This window comes from Lipotes vexillifer, unplaced genomic scaffold (assembly GCF_000442215.2).
Source record: "Lipotes vexillifer unplaced genomic scaffold, Lipotes_vexillifer_v1.1 scaffold571, whole genome shotgun sequence".
Lineage (NCBI taxonomy): Eukaryota > Metazoa > Chordata > Mammalia > Artiodactyla > Lipotidae > Lipotes > Lipotes vexillifer.
The window spans coordinates 1,446,638-1,463,854 of record NW_006790468.1 but is presented as its reverse complement, the minus strand read 5'-3'; the positions used below and the strand labels follow the sequence as shown (position 1 = coordinate 1,463,854).

The window sequence follows — 17,217 nt, the reverse complement described above, 5'->3', positions numbered from 1 at the left end:
CGGCCTAACGCTGAGCCCAGGGCCGGAGTCTCCTCCCCCCGCCGAAGCGCTTCGCCCCCACTCTCGCCAGGCGAGTGTCACCGGCCGGAGGCTCCCGCCACAAACCGGGGCCCCGCCTCGCTCTCCCAGGGCAAAGTGACCCCCTCCGCCCTCGCTGCGCCCGGGCCAAATGCGCCCTCGGGAGTCAGAGGCTCCGAGATATCGCGCGTACCCGCCCAGCGTCTTCCCTACTCCCCTGCGGAGAGGCACCCGCCCCCCGCCCGCTCCTGTACCGCAGGGGCCCGAGACGCCAGAAGTGCGGCCGCGGAGGGGCTCGGCCTCGCCTGTCAGTGCCACGATCCCGTGGCCACCGCGCACAAGAGAGGCCACCAGGGCGCGCAGGGTTGACACAAAAGCGCGTTTTTGATCACCGGTTCTGCGGTTCCCCACCCTGGCACAGCTTCCAAAGATCGGAGCGGGAGGCCAGAGCAAGGGGAAGAAACCCGTAGGGAAGAGAGGGCTAGCGGCTGGAAGGGCAGGCCGGAAGGACAGCGGGACAAGGACCGACGGTCGAAAATCAAAGGTTTGGGCGCGGAACACGCGCTTAGACGGGAGCCAGGATCTTAAAGGAGCTCAGGAACTACGAAGGCAGCCCCAGGGTGATGAGGGGACTCCCGCGCGGGAGCGGCTCCCCGAGTTCGTCTGTGCATCGAAAGTGAGGACCTTCCGCCCGCCTCCCAGGGGCCCGGCTAACAGAAACGGGCTACCGGGTATGTTGGGGCGCGGGCAGAGCCGGGAGGGCGGGCGGTGAAGAGCCTCGGGGTGGCGCCTCCGTACTTCCTTCCCGGGCCTCGGTTCTCCCGCAGGGCGGGGGATGGATGGAGGGGGCGCCCGGGACCGCAGTCGCGCGGGCAGCTTGGCACTTGGGTCCGCAGCCCGCAGGGGTAGGTCCCCGGGAGGCCACATCTTAGGGAGACGCGCCAGGGAGGGTGGTCGTCGGCGGGTGTCGGCTTAGCTCCACCAGCAGCCCGGACATCCCTCGAATGCGGGAAAGCCCAGCGGATGGAGAATCCGCTGTTGCGCGTTGCGCGGACGGAGGGCTGCAGCCGGACGGCTGGAGCCGGACGTATCCCCGTAGCAGGGCAGGCGCGTCTTTTGATTTTAAAATTATATTTGCTACCGAACTGGAAATCTAGGCGGGGGTAGTGCGTCACGGTTACTTTGAGTGGGCGATCAGCGTCAGCCCGACGCCACCGGACCCAAAGCCGAGTGAGTCCCTCTCTCGGCCGGCTGCCCCACACTCTGACCCACGGGAGACGCCCGGCCCAGGCTTCTGAGTTCCCCAACACCCGCTGCTTCGTCCCAAGCGAGCTCCTCAGTCGTTGCCCTGCAGACCACCGCGGAGATGCAGCGCCCTCCGCGATGGAGGCCCTCCGCCCTCCGGAGATGGAGACTTTGGGCCCCACACCTCTCGGGGTCGTACGGGAGCAGGAGAGGCCTGGCAAAAGGTCGGAACTCCAGACCCCAGGCGGATCAGGGGGGCGGAGGAAAAAGGCCTGAGGTTCGTGAGGGAATGTCTGGGCAGGAAGGGCGGTGGGAGGCTGGGATGACCGGGTCTGCATTAACCCACCTTGCCTTTGGGACCGAGGGCAGAGAGCCCCGACAAGGTCGTGGTCACGGGTCTCCCTCTCTGCGTGGTCCCGGTACAGAGCGGCCCTGCACGAACCCACGCAGGCTGTCTGGCAGAGCTGCCCCCTAGAGACACTGGTCAGTCAAAAGAGTGGCCGCCCAGCCACCGGTCTCTCCGCTGATGTCGGTGCTGCGTCCCTGCTGTCTTTCTTGGCCTCCTTTCCTCCTTCAGCCACGCACAGTCTTCGGAAGTTTTGCATGTCATCTCGTCTGTGATTTGCACAAATACCCTAGGAGCCCTGAACTGGGGTCAAGTAGTCCTGGTTCTGGTCATGGCTTTGCTCTTAACAACCAGTCCCTTGCATCATCTGGGCTTCGACTTCTCCAGCTGTGTGAGGGAGAGAATGGAAGGGTCCCAGCCCAGGCTTGGTACAGCAGGTACCAAATAAACATTTGTTAATTACATGATACCTCCACCTTGAGGTCACCTTGGGACTTAGGAATTAGGGACGGGTTGGGGTCCATGTGCTCTTGCTGTCCCTGTGGGAGCAGGCCATTAAGCTTCTTTGAGACTGAATTTCCTCATCTATAAAATGGGGAGATTCTCACTTCAGGAAGGTGGTGTGTGTCCAGGATAACAGGCTGACACAGAGGAGGCTCAGTCGCCCTGTGTCTGTTAGTCTGTTCTGGGTCCCCAGGGAGATGATGGCCAAGAGAGAAGTAACTTCTAGGCACTGGAAGGCTCTGGAGGAGACTGCTGGGGGGAGGGGTGTGGGCTGCTGCTGCTTGAGCCACCACCCCGCAGCTGCATGTGCTTGAGCCAGGCCTTAGTGCTGTCACCTGTGTTTCTTGGTCTGTAAAGTGAGGCAATAATGCATTCATTCATTGTTTATCCATCCCTCTATTCGTTCCTTCTTTCCAGTAAATACCATGAGCAGCCTTCCATGTGTTGTGGATTCAGCAACACACAGGACAAACGCATGGAGCTTTTGTAAGGGCAGAAGAGACAGGAAATACGTAAATCCATAAATGCGCGTGAATGTACAGTGCATTGTTAGGTGGTTCAAAGTAAAGTGATGGGAAGGGGGGATGGAGGGCCTTTTTGACCAGCCACACTGAAGGGGAGGGAGGAAGGGACACCTGGGCCATGTCTGGCTCCCTTTCCTTCCTCTCAAATAATGATGATAACTGTTAATAATGGTCACTGTTAACCAAATAATGATGGTTCTTCTCCAAGTGCCAGGGGTCCTGCCAACTGCTTAACGTAACTCATGTCACTTCATTCTCACCACTGCTGTGTCCTGTGAGGTAGGTATTATTATTCCCATTTTATTGACAAAAAAAGTTGAGTCGCAAAGAAATTTAACCCCTTTCCCAGGTCACCTAGTGAGTGGCAGAGCCTGCAGTCAGCAACGCTTGGCTGGGCAAAGGGTTACCTCTGGCTGCCCAGAGGGGAGGTGAGATTGTGGGGGGCTGGACCTGCAACACTCTCCCCAACCCCAGTGGAGAGGCAGAGGGTCCTGGCTTTCCTTGCAAAAGCTCTTTGGAAAATTCTTGGCAGAAAAAGAACTCTCAGGTCCAGGTGAGGATTATGAAAGCATCGTCTTAGGGACTCCTTCCTGCCTCTGGCGTCAGCTGGGAGCTCACAACACCCGCCACTGAACACAGTCTGTCATCACCAGCACCAAGGCCTGCCGTAACTGGAAAAGCCACGGAGCTCAGAGTAGGACGAGCTAGTAGGAGCACATGGTCCAGTGGCTAAGTTTACATGATGTGACATGATGGCCTAGCGAGTCAGGCCCACAGTGAGGGCTTGACTTGACCAGGACTCTGGATGCCCTGTCCAGAGCTTCCCTGGGGCCCATGACTGAGCATCAGTCTGGAGTGCAGGCAGCACCCTCCCTGAGCGCAGAGGAACTTGAGACCAGGAGTTCCCAGCCCTCTATCCCTGACTCTGTGAAGCTGAGGCCTTCTGGTGAGCAGGTGGCCTTTTGAGGCCACAGTGTCAGGCTGGCCCAGGCTCGCTTGGGGCTTCCTCCTGGGGGACACGGGGAGCCTTTGGTAGGTGGGCCAGGCAGGAGGGAGCTAGTGTTCCCAGCCTGAAGACCCGGAAGTTGTATCCTACCTGCTGCAAAGTGCACTTTGAAGGTGGATTCCTATTGCTCTGTGTTGCCCCAGCAGTCACTGTGCAGCTGGGAATGAGGCTCAGGGGCCGGTGCAGGAAGTTTAGAGAAGGCTGGGAGAAAACTGGGGCTGGAGTTCCAACTTCCGTTCTTTATCAGTCTGAAGATCCCCCCCACCCCCGCCCCGCCGCCCAGTCTCCCAAGAGCGCCAGACTTCAGCTGTTAAGCTCCTCAGAGAGGGGAGGTGAGACTGGCTCCAACAGGGGGAGGAGGGGAAAAGCAGCCTGGTTGGGGGCGGGGGGTTTCTTGACTGGGGTGGGCAGGAGCTGTCCCCACATTCTCATCCCCAGATCCTTCCCTCAGAGAGAATTTTGCCGCTCATCCGTCCTTTGCAGAAGCCGTTTGCTTTCTCTGACCACCAGGTTTCTGACTCAGGTCCTAGAATCAATCCAAGGATCTGAAGGAATATTTTGGATTATTTGGGCCTACTTTTCATGGTATGCCTGATTCATCACAAACTGCTACCCAGGCTGTGCTTGCATACCTGAAGAGATGGGAACTCCCACCCAATCCCAGGCAGCCTTCTGATAGCTCTGAAGGTGGGGAAGTCTGCACATGAGACCCGTGAGAGCCACCACACCTCTCAAAGGCACCTCTGCTGATGGAGGTTCACACGCCACCTGGGAACATGAGCTGGCACACTGGCTTGATGCCACTTAGGAAGCTAGTCTTGGATTCTCCCAGCTTGAACCACTGGAAATTGGACCCCCCCACCCCCCGCTGCAGCCTGCTCAGTCTAGAGCCAGTGACTCCTGCCACACCAGGCACGAGGCCCCATGTCTGATGATAAGAGCATCAGAAGTTTCCTTAGAGATGCCCTGCTCTACACCTTGCATTGCCCACATAGGGCATCCAAGCCCCCAAGGAGGGAAAGGGATCAGTACCCTGTCATTTGGCATCATAGCCACCAGGGATGATGGGGCCCCTCTGTGATCCTGTGCCTTTGCTCTCTGTGCAGCTCAGAAGGTCTCTTCCCAGCTCTGCCCTGGGTACCCTGGAGGTGAGGAAGAGGATGGATGAGGGCTCAGCCTCCGCCCTGTCCTTTGTTAGGCGTTCTGGGTCCCTGCAGCCCAGCACTATTGTGGAAGGTAAAACAGATGCCCCCTGGCTGTGATGTTAATGGCTCCCGAGAGTGAGAGGCCAGAATTCAAATCTGGCCTCTATCCTTGGACCACAAGTCCCTTGGCCCTTCCTGGCTTTTGATCCCCAAAGGCACAGTGAGGTTGACAATCAAATGTCCACTGAGGGTCCACCTGTGAGAGGTGGAGAGCATGTGAGGATGGGACCCAGTGCCAGGGACCTAACCAGGAACCTGCCTGCAGTCTGGACCTACCATGGCTGTTGTGATTCAGAGCTGGAGAGGGTTAGAGGTGAGGAGGCAGGGTTAGCCTGCGGCTCTGCCCCAAGAAGGTGTCCCTGGGAGGGCGGGGGAGGGAAGATGGTGACAACAGACTTCAGAGGGAGCCACCTACCAGCACATCTGGTGCTGCTGTTCTCCATTCAGCCAGACGTGGGCTGCAGCCATCTCCCCCAGGAAGACCAGGGATGCGGCTGTGGGTATGGGGAGATCCCATTAGGGTTCTGGCTCAGTCCCACCTGATGTCCGGGTCTGGGCTTCCTCAGGCTCAGAAGTATTTCCCATGCTCAATGGAGGGCTGCCTCCCCCGAGGTTACCCAGGGCAACAGCTCTGGCATCCACGCCAGGGTTGGCTGCAGCCTGGCCCCCGGCCACTGTCTTGGCCCGCCTTTGAGTGGGGAGGGGAAGGGACCGAGAAGAAGGGAGTGAGATAGCTTCTTTTCCAGAAGTTTCACGGGGGACCTCTCAGAGCCCTTCCTTGGGTTTGGGACAAATGGCAGCAGGCTGGCGGATACTGCCACCTGCTGGTCACCGGGTATAACAGCATCACAGTGTGGCTGAACTCCCTCCTGCTCGGATTTACAGACCAGGCCAGTCTGGGAGAAGGCTCAGGAACCCCGCACCCGCACCCGCACCCTGCAGTTGAACCAGCTTACCTGGAGCTCTAAGGTATCCTGGGAGTTGAGGGGACAAGGATGACACACCTCCGCTGAGGTCAGGAAAGAAACTAGAATATGGAGTCATGATAAAGACCTGGCTTCCAATCTACCTTTGCAGTGCACCAACTTTGTGACCTTGATTAAGTTGATTAACCAGTCAACCTCCATCTTTAAATGGAGACAGGGATTCCTACCTGTCAGGTGCGCCTCAGAATAAAGGAAACAAAGTAGGTAAAGTCCTTACCATAGTGCCTGGCTCAGTAAATGGTGGCTTTTACAGTTTTCTAATTAAGTAAGCCCTGGTTTAACCAGTTGGAAGGCTAATCTAACCTGTCCATCCAGTCTCCTCTGTACGGCCACTGTCTTTGAGGCATTTCCCCTCTATGAGTATCACTAGTCTGAAGTTGTGTCTCCATTAGATTTTTCTTGGAGACCTTTGTGGACACATAAGATTAAAACAAAACGAACTCCTTTGGGAATAAAAACTGGCAATTCTTAGAATGTGCAGTGATTCGGAATGCCCAGTCCTCCAATCTTGGTCAGATAGGAGCCCAGGGTTTCTGTTCTAGACACACAATGAGTAGGGAACCAAACTGTCCTCTTTGCCTGGGAAGACAGGTGCTAACAGACGTCAGGAGCAGAGTTGGAGGACCCAGAAGTTGTGTCCCCCAGTCCAGGATGTGAGACTTTGCAGACGCCCCAGAGGATGAGGACATTGGGACCAAAATGTCTCATGGTTCCCACAGCAGAGTGTCGGGCAGGAGCATGACGGGGCTCAGCCAGGGACCTGGTGTCATCAAGTTGGGTGGCCTGTCTCAGGTCTTCTGGCCCACATGGCAAAGGCATCTGTGAGCTCTTCAGGGGGCTAGTCTCTGTGGCTGCCCTGCAAAGGGTGAGGCTACCTACAAAACTGGGGACTTGGCCTTAAGCCACAGCAACCCCCGTGTGCTTCCCACTTTCCTAGGTAGCTGATCCACCTCTAAATAATACCTTAATTTAGGGCAGAGCCCCAGCTGGGTTCTGTCCTTCCAGACATTTTTTCCTGGCTTGGATAAAGAGTTGGAGAACTCTGATCAAAGTGCTTATCCTGATTGCTGGGGGCACAAATCTGAAAGAGTTAGAAAAACATAGGGTGACAAAATCAAATTCCCAAAAGTCGCCAGCAAATCATTGCAAATTAAAAGAATAGTGGGATGCCATTTTTCTTTACTTCTCGGGTCAGTAAAACTGAAGATGTAAAATCCATTATCGGTGAGAGGAGAACCAAGTGGGCATTCTACATACCCTTGGTGGGAATATAAGCTCAGAGAGATTTTTCCAAGAGCACTGTGACAGCAGCGATATTTTAAAGAAGGAAACCCTTTGATTCAGCACTTTCAGTTGTAGAAATTTAATTTGTTATAGGTATACTCACACAAGAGAAGATAAACATACAAGGATTTTTTTTTTTTTTTTTTTTTTTTTTTTCTTGCGTTATGCGGGCCTCTCACTGCTGTGGCCTCTCCCATTTGCGGAGCACAGGCTCCGGACGCGCAGGCTCAGCGGCCATGGCTCACGGGCCCAGCCGCTCCACGGCATGTGGGATCTTCCCGAAACGGGGCACGAACCCGCGTCTCCTGCATCGGCAGGCGGACTCTCAAGCACTGCGCCACCAGGGAAGCCCCCATACAAGGATTTTTAAAATTGAGGTAATAGTGAAAACTGGAAATGACCAAAATGGCATTGAATAGGGTAATGACAAAATAAAGTATGATACACCCTCACGTGGATTGGTTTTCCCCTATTACAAGAATGAGCTAGATTGCGGGCATCTTTCTGTGCAACAGAAAGATGCCCGCAATATTGAATGCTGTAATACAAGGAGGGCAGAGTAGAGAGAGCAAGGAGCAGACTCTCAGCTACCCACGCAAATGGTCAAGCCACACTGGTGGATGTGTGTCTGTCCAGGTGTCACTGTGTCTGTCACTGTCCTTCCACCCACGCTCTGTATCCCAGCCCTCTTACCTCCTCAGGGATCTCTCTCACTTCTTTCTGCTCTGTCTAAAAACAGATTCACATTTTTACATCATGAAACAATTAGTCCTCCTTGGAGAGCTTCATTATCAGATTTCAATATAAACGAATTCCCATGTAGCGCTTGAAGTGGAATTGACAGATCAGGACAACAGGATAGGGAGTCCGGAAGCAAATCACGATGTTTATAAATACTTATAATACAATAATGGTGACAATTACAATGGAGGAAAGGATGATGTATTCAATAAAACTTACTAATGAATGGTACTGGGTAATGATACTGACTAAGTATTTTGAGAAAAAAGAAAATGACCCTTGTCTCTTGACATAAACCAAAATTAATTCCTAGTGAATCAAGGAATTGATTGGAGAAAACATATTTGGAGGAAATAGGTGAATATTTATACAGTCTGGGGTAAGGAACACTTTTCTAAGTATATTTCATTGTAAAAACAACCACCAAGAGAAATGTCCACGGTTGGAACTACATAAAAATCTTAAAACCTGCATGTAAAAAAACTCTAAAAACAGAATGGACCTTGACCAACTGACCCAACTCAACATCACCAATCATGGGGACGTTGACATCACGTGTCACCTGATGTGGTCACCAGCATAGTGCTCCTGCCAGATGGTAACCTGCATCGAACCATGAAATTAATTAGACACATCCCAACCCAGGAGCATCCTAACCATTGGTGTGGGCCCCTCAAAGATGGCAGCGTCATGGATGATGGAAAAGCCCAGGAACTGTTAGAATCAAAGAGACTAAAGGAACATGACAATTAAATACAATGCACAGACCTCCATCCAATTCTTGATGGGCAGTGGAGGGAGGGGAAAGCGGTTGTAAACAAAAGACACTATTGGGACAACTGAGCAAATTGGAATATGATTGTATGTTAGGTAATAGTATAGTGTCAATGTCAAATTTCCTGCCTATGGCATTGCGGTTATGAAGGAGAATGTTCAGATTCTAAGAAATTACTCGCTGAAGTATTTATCAATAGAATGAAGCGTCATGATGTCTACACCAACTCTTAAATGTTTCAGGAAAAACAGAGACAGAGACAGAGAGAGAAAGGATGAAGCAAACATGGCAATGTTAACAATTCTGCAGTGCATCTGAGACATGCAGCCCACTCCCCTCTCCACGACTGAAGTGCTCATCCCACTCTCCCTGCTGCTGAGAGTACTGGCAGTTCTCTGCTCAGTCCTTCCTGGGGCTCATCTTGGCTGAAGAGAGCTGCCTCATCCAAGGTCGGGCCCCTCCTGGGACGGCCCACATCCGAGACTGGTCGATGTCCGATGTCTGGAGTATAAAGGTCCATCCCCTCGTCTCAGCCTAGCTCCCCCTGCGATAGGCTGGGGCCTCTGCTGTGTTTGCATCACACTCAGCTCCCTCCACCCAGCCCCCTACCTCCACTATGTCCAGGTGACCTTCCTGCTGGTTCCATTTCAGACAGAACCCAACTTAGGTGAAGGGTGTACGGATGTAGTATGAACCCTTCCACTTTGCTGTGAATCTGAAACTTTTTCAAAATAAACACTTAGGGGGAAAATATTAAAAAATAAACAAGGGATAATATCACAAAGTGTTAGTACCTTTAATATGTAAAGCATCCTTACAAATCAACAAGAATAAGAGCTTTTTTAAATGTGCAAAGGAAATAAACAGGAGAGTTAGAAACATTCTAAGACCAACAAACTGGTGAAAACGCATTTAACCTCACTAGTAATCAAACAAATGTACTTCTAAAACAAGAAATATCATTTTTCACTTAACAAAGTTGAGAGGATTTAAGAAAATGAAGCCAGGGCTGGAAAGGGTTTGGGAGGCACACTTCATCCAGCCTTTCTGGGACAGTTTGGTGGTAGATGTCAGAGCCATGGAATAAATTTTGCAACCCTGTGTGCCCAAGTTCTCGGCCTTCTGCGGTCCTCTTTCCCATAATATCCAAACAAAAAAGCTGGATTTGCTGTGACCAGGCAGTGAGAATTCCTGAGGATTCCCTGGAGCCTGTGCTTCCACAGTCACCTTTCAATCCATGCTCCTTCCCAATTGCTGCTGACTTGTCACTTTTTGGAACTGTGGTGCCGTAAACTCTGCATCCCACACCTGGTGCCATTTCCTTCCCTTATTACAAAGATCATTTCCCCAAGACTGGTGTGCATGGTAGCTTGTGAGGGTTTGGGTTACAGAGCAGAACATGCCTTCTCCACGTGGCTGGGGGCCCCCCCATTCATCTCTCCTAGAGCTCAGGTAGATAACGCCCCCCAAATTTCTTTTATTTCATAAACTCTGGGTCTCATTTCTCTTCTTCCAATCTCCTGAGACCCTCCCTCCCTCAACAAAGTACACAGAGACTCACCAAAGTGTTTTCTGACACTCTAGCACTTTCCCTCCAAACTTCCCCCTCATGTATTTGGCTCAAACATCAGCCAGCATTTCAAAGCTCACCCAGCCATCTCCCACCACCCACACATCACCTTTCCATCGTAGCTTAAGGACTGGCCAAGTAAGTTATGGTACATTTGCACACAATATTCTAAGTAATCATTTAAAATGATGGTTTGGGAGGAAATTTAACATGGAAAGATGTTTACAGGGTAGTAAATGAAAAAGCAATTTACAAAACAGTATAGCCAGTAAGATTATGTATCATTTAAAAGAAAAGCTAGGGACTTCCCTGGTGGTGCAGTGGTTACGAATCTGCCTGCCAATGCAGGGGATACGGGTTCAATCCCTGGTCTGGGAAGATCCCACATGCTGCAGAGCAACAAAGCCCATGCACCACAACTACTGAGCCTACGTGCTAGAGGCCGTGAGCCACAACTACGGAGCCCTCATGCCACAACTACTGAAGCCCATGCGCCTAGAGCCTATGCTCTGCAACAAGAGAAGCCACCACAATGAGAAGCCCGCGCACCGCAACGAAGACCCAATGTAGTCAAAAAAAAAAGCTAATTTCTTATACATAGGAATAGAAAAAATGTCAGGAAGGCAAGAACAACAAAAACATTCATAATTGTTACGTCTGGTATCAAATGAGAGGTGCTTTTTATTTTATTTTATGTTTTACTATCCATATTTTCTAGTTTTTCAGCAACAAGCATGAATTATCTCTGTATAATAGTTCTAGAAAATACTAGGCTTGCCTCCTCTGCTTCAGAATCGAGCTTCTGAATGGTGAAGATTGTGCCTTATCTGAGATGCATTATCCAGTGCTATCGAAACATTGTATTAAAACTATCTGGAGGGACTTCCCTGGTAGTCCAGTGATTAAGACTCTGCACTCAATGCAGGTGGGCCCCAGTTCCATCCCTAGTCAGGGAACTAGTTCCCATAAACATGCTGCAACTGAACATCCTGCATGCCACAGCTAAAGACGTGGGGCAGCCACTAAATAAATAAAGATTAAAAAAGAAAAAAAAAAACTATTTGGACTAATGAAATAGATTCCGAAGTCTATTGGGATAATTTGTATTTCTTTTCTTGAGCTTTAACGCCAAAACTTTGTCATGTGCCTTAACTATATTACTATATGTTGTCCCCTTTAATAAACATTTTTGGCTCAGTTGCTTTGTTTCTTTAATAAAATATTTTAAGTGATTGTGAAAATAAAACAATATATTAAAAAAAAAAAGCTTCTGGAAGAGGGTGCCACACTCACTGTCCCCACCTACTCACCTCCAGTCCCCTCCTGGGCCCTCCCTGACTCCACTGTCATCTTCCTAGGAAGACATGGCTCATCACACCCCAGTCCCCCTGAAATATTCTTGCCCTTCTGTTCATTCTGTGAGTCCACCCTCTGCTTCGGGATAAACTGTAAACTCTTTTGAGTGGTACACAAGAGAGTTTTGTGTGGGCTCGTCTCCCACACACTTCCCTCCCCACATGGGAGGGAACCCCTCCCCACTCGCTTCTCCCCAGCTCCCCAACCACATGGTGGTTCTCTGAAGACACCCTGGCTTTGCACCGCCACCTAGAACATACTTTACTTCTTCTTTTCCTCCTCCTCAATCATCCCTACCCCATGTTGAACAGTTTTTAGGTCAGGCCTCATGTAAGTACTTTATGACTGTACCAATAAGGGATCCATTGCAGAAAACCCCACTTAGAGTGGTTTAAACACTCACACAAGAAGTCCCAAGAAAGTCTAGGGCTGGTATGGTAGTTCATGTGCCATCAGGTCCTCAGCCTTTTCCATCTTCCACGTGCAGGCCCCAGTTTCACGTTTGTGTCTCATTGTCACAAGATGGCTGCTGCCTCTCCAGCATTCTATCTCCTTTCTAGGCAGAAGATAGGAAAGGTACAAAGAGCTTTCTCCTAGCAAGGTAAAACCTCTGCAGGAACTTTTGTGTGTATGGCCAGAATTAAGTCACATGGCACCTTCTAACCGCAAGGGAGGCTGGGAGCATGAGTGCTTTAACTGTCTCACCTCTATGGTAGTAAGGCAAAGAGGAAGGGGCTGTGAATGGCTTTTGGGTAGCTCATCTACAGTGTCTGAATTTCCTCTCATTTCAGTCACATTTTATCTCATTTAACTCACAGCAGTGCTGTGAATTAAAGATTTCCATCATGCCCATTTCACCAATGAGAAAACCAAGGCTCAAAGAGACAGCACCCACTTTTTCATGCCCTGAGTCTGGCACCACCTCCTCCTGGAAGAACCCCTGTATGCCTCACCCCTGGCTGAGTTGGTTATATTATGCCCTTCTCCATGCACCCTGGGCCTGTACTCGTTTGGACATCTCCAACTGTCCTGAGTGGTATGTGAGCCCCGCCAGGGAGGCCTTCTACATCCCCAGGGCCTGGAGAGGTCACAGGCCCAGAGCTGTGCCCAGGAGCATTTGTTGAGTGACAAATGAGGTGGTGGTCTTGCTAGACTTGGGGTGCTCAGCCCCCTGGAGCACTAGAGCATCACTATAGAGGACAGAGACAAATCAGCAGGTCCCCAGAAGACTCACCCCACCAGAAACCAGGACAATGTTGGTGTGTGGCAGGGCCAGGGCTCAGATCAGTCTCCCTGTGGGCTGTGGTGTCTCTAACTGACCACACTGCCCTGAGGTCCAGCGACTTCCCTGGGGGATGACTGAGGCCCAGAGCATTCCTCCCAGGGCAGCGGGAAATGTGGTTTGCGTTACTGTGGCTTCAGCCATGGAAGGGGCTCCTTGAGTCAGGCAGGAAGCAGAAAATATCAGATTTAGATTCCACATTCCATGCATTGTATACAATTACCCGCTGGAGCCACATAGGGGCACGTGGGACAGAAAATGGGATTGAGGCAGAAAATGGGATTGCCTCAGTAGAGGGACACGTGATGCTGGAGGTGGGAAGGCGAGCAGAACTGCAGGACAATCCAGACTGGGGACAATGGTGGCACGAATTAGGGTGAGGGCCCCCCAGCTGGAGAAGAGGGCACAGGTGAGGGAGAGACTTAGGAGCTTGAACTGGATGAGACGGAATAGAGTGCATATGGGCGGAAGGAACGAAGCAGAAAATGGGATTGCTCTAGGGGACGGGGTCACTCTTTCATGGGGAACCAGTGGGATTCTCGGCAGGCACCAGGTGTACCAAGTCCCCCTGTGGCACACACTTGGGAACCCTGGTGCCAGGGGTGAGGCTCGTTGGTCTGCAAGTCATGGGTGACCAGCGTGCCACCAGCCCCAGCGGTGACACAAAGTCCCCTTCTTCACAGCCCCGACCTGTGCTTGCCCTGGAACGTGCGCGCCTCTCTGCACCTTCCTGGGCTGTCTTCTCCTCAGGCTCAGCCTCACTCTCAGCTCCAATAGCTTTGTGACCCCCGCATCAGGGTCTCCAGCCAGGCCTGCCTCCCGGGGGCCAGAGCCACAGTCACCTCAATGTCCCCACACCCTCAAACACCAGCTGTCCAACACAGAACTCATCATCCCACCCAGAATGTGTCCCTCCTCCAGGTGCCCTGCCCCAGAGAATGGACCACCGCCCGGCTACTCCCAGGAGCCGAACTGAAGCAGCATCTCGACGCCTCCCGCGCACGTGCACTCGATTCCATCTTGTCCGGTTCCACTTCCTAAGCCTCTGTCTCACCTGTGCCCTCTTCTCCAGCTGGGGGGCCCTCACCCTAATTCGTGCCACCATTGTCCCCCGTCTGGATTGTTCTGCAGTTCTGCTCACTTTCCCATCTCCAGCATCACGTGTTCCAAACCGACGTCGGCAGCAGAGCTGGGCGGGCCGCTCCGATGTTCGCAGTCCGGCGGTGGCCTCGAGTTGGCCTCAGGGTCAGCGTGAAGCCCTCAGCCTGGCGCACATGAGTCTCTATGCCTGTCCTCCCCCCTTGAGCTCCCTCCCCAACTTGTTCCCTGAATTCAGTTTCTTCTTGTCTCCAGGACTTCACGGATGATGTTCCTTCTACCCCATCCTATTCCTTCCCATCTCTTCAGGTTAACCTTGGACTTTGGCTCCTTTCGAGGGTCCTCTCTGACCCCCACCCCACCCCAAGTCCAAGGGCAAGGAAGCTCGCTGAGGGCAGCGACTGCGCCTTGTTCACTGTACTCTCAGCGCCCAGCACATGGTGTATGGTCCACAAGCGGTGGTGAACGCTTGACTGGCTGGCCCTTTCCAAGGGCTGAGCTGCGCCGGACTCCTGGGGTGCCGAGGCTCACACCCTTTCTGCCTTCTTTGAAGTGGGGCACGTCAATTTAAACTAGACCCGGGGGCCGTCTGCTACCTCAGACTCTGGCCTGCAGACAGACAGATGGGCAGGTGGGCAGGCAGAGCAGACAGCAGACTGGGTGTTCCTGCAGCCCTTTCACTCACTCATCCTTCTGTTCATTATTGCTCATCTTGTCTACAGACAAATTTGAAACGAGCCATTCAAGCATATGAACATATGTATTTATTCAAGAGATAAAGTAGAGGGCTTCCCTGGTGGTGCAGTGGTTGAGAGTCCGCCTGCCGATGCAGGGGACACGGGTTCGTGCCCCGGTTCGGGAAGATCCCACATGCCACGGAGCGGCTGGGCCCATGAGCCATGGTCGCTGAGCCTGCGTGTCCGGAGCCTATGCTCCGCAACGGGAGAGGCCACAACAGTGAGAGGCCCGCGTACCGCAAAAAAAAAAAGAGATAAAGTGGGGAAAGTGATTAATTTTTCAAAACTTTTCACTGTAGGATTTCTTCACGAAAATCTGAGTCAAATAACAGATAATAACGATGCTGGTGGGCGGTGGGTGGGAAGCCGAGGCCCACAGGGACAGCGTGCTGCCCCTCCTGTAGGATACACGGTGCACATTACCCCATCGCACATCTGATGCCGCTAAGCCCAGCTTCTGCTGTTCTCTGTCAGTGGGGCTCTCATGGACAGAGCACAGAATACCTGTGGCGATTTGCACTTTTCTCCTGGCCCTGTTTCCGGACTGAGCTTTTCTCTTTCTGGGCCACTGTGGCAGGTGACACAACCTCCGTTTCTCACCCCATGGACAGCTGAATCTCTGATGAGAGGGTCTATTATGTCCGGCGCAGCTCTACCCCAAGGCTTCTCTGAGGGAAACTGGCCCCTTGACCTCACTGCTCTGGACCCAGCAGTGGACCCAAAGGCAGCCATCAGAGGCAGGCCAGGGGCCCCGTCACCTACCAGGCAGTGGCTCCCCGAAGACCCTGAAGAGAGGCTCAGAAAGGGGAAGCTGAGGGAGCAGGTCCGTGGGCGCACCGTGGGAGCACAGGGCTGCAGCGTCCTAGTCACTAAGCGGCTCCAGAGCCTCCACAGGACCCAGAACACAGGCCCAGCCCAGTAGATAATGTTGAATGAATGAACGAATGAATGGAAAGTCCATGAGGGAGCCAGGAGAGTAGTTTTGTGATGGAGTCTGACTAGTAGCAGAAGCAGAGCAGAGAGACCTGTCTTTGCAACACAAACATTCGCACTGATTAAATGTCACTATGGGCCAGGGGCAGCTAAGTGGGGTTTTTTGCGGTATGCGGACCTCTCACTGCTGTGGCCTCTCCCGTTGCAGAGCACAGGCTCCGGACGCACAGGCTCAGTGGCCATGGCTCATGGGCCCAGCCGCTCCACAGCACGTGGGATCTTCCCAGACCGGGGCACGAACCCATGTCCGCTGCATCGGTAGGCGGACTCTCAACCACTGCGCCACCAGGGAAGCCCGGAGCTAAGTGTTCTACAGGTAGTTGCAAAGAGCTGGGACATTGGTTGATCAGAGTTCCAGGGCGGTGCAGGTGGGGCAAGGGGCTGGTTTTTTGGGAAAATTCAGTCAAGCAGAAGCCCCACCTCCTCTTGCCAGAGGGCCGGAAGCAGCATGGGCAGCGGGTGTCAGTAGGGGCGGAGGAAAGGAGGAGTGGGTACCTGGAGAGACGGGTCTGCACGCACAGCGGGGGAAACTTTGGGCAACAAAGATCCTCTCCTTGACCAAACTGCAGGCTCCTCTGAGCCCTCTTCTCAGCTAGGCCTTTGACCTTGGTCCCTGCCCAGTCTTTGGCCTGCGCAGGCCAGTCTTAGCAAGAATCCTGCTAAGTCACTTTAGAGAGGATCCCCACCCTTGATATCTGATCACCCTTGGTCTCTGATCAAGTTCCTCATCCCCGCTCTTTGATGTCTAAGCCCTTGGCCTGCTTTCAGCAAAAGCCCCCCTACCCTTGCCGGCCCCTCCCTGCTCCGTGGCTATCGACTCCGGTGTCTGCTGTATTCAGGGTTGAGCCTGAACTCTCTCCCTGTTGCGTCAGTCTTGAGCCCTGTTGCCACACTCTTGAATAAAGTCCTCCTTACTGTTTTAACAAGCGTCAGAACATTTCCTTAGTGAGCGAGAAGAAAGACATAGAGTTCTCAGAAGCTTTTGTTGGGAAGGCCCTGTAGGCCGTTATACAGAAAGCCACTGGAAGGCCTCAGGGGTCAGGCTGATGCTTCTTTGGATCACCACCCCTCGCTCCACAGAGGGGTCTGATTTATCTTGTTTTCTGGACTCTCCTAACCTCTCTCCGAGCATCCCTGGGGCCGTGAGCACCGCTGCGTTGTCTCCCCGGCATTCTCCCCAAGGAAGGAGAACCAAATAATTTCAGGAGTGTCCGAACCGGGACACTCTGGGCACTCCTAAGAGTGAAACGGGCGCTGTCATTAATAACACTGGGGCATCAGACCCAAACCTCTGGATGGTTCAGGACACTCGGGCGCGGGGGACGCGCTCAGCTCCGCCGGGGCCTCCAGCAGCGAAGAGCCCGCGCAGGACTCTCAGCCCCGAGTCTCCGCCCAGAGTTCCAGAAAGGCCTGGAAACACGCGGCCGCTTGCAGCCGAGCGCGGTGGCCACTAGGCGGCGGGCCAGGGCCCGGGACGCGGCGACGCCGGCGCCCGCGGGTCTCGTGACCGCGCGCCCCGCCCGGAGCTTCGCCGTCATGCAGTCCCC

At 53.0% G+C, this 17,217-nt stretch overlaps 2 protein-coding genes across 2 annotated transcripts in view; one reads left to right on the top strand and one right to left on the bottom strand.

The window, feature by feature from the left end:
* The window catches only part of GDF7 (growth differentiation factor 7), a 5,668-nt gene extending 4,723 nt beyond the window's left edge, over window positions 1-945 (bottom strand). Inside the window, exon 1 of the mRNA XM_007463759.1 lies at window positions 747-945. Within this exon, the coding sequence (XP_007463821.1) occupies window positions 747-945 (199 nt within the window). The remainder of the gene's footprint in view (window positions 1-746) is intronic.
* A 456-nt stretch (window positions 946-1,401) lies between these two features.
* Window positions 1,402-17,217, top strand: part of HS1BP3 (HCLS1 binding protein 3) — a 49,440-nt gene continuing 33,624 nt past the window's right edge. The window contains exon 1 of the mRNA XM_007463758.1: window positions 1,402-1,487. Coding sequence (XP_007463820.1) covers window positions 1,402-1,487 — 86 coding nt within the window. The remainder of the gene's footprint in view (window positions 1,488-17,217) is intronic.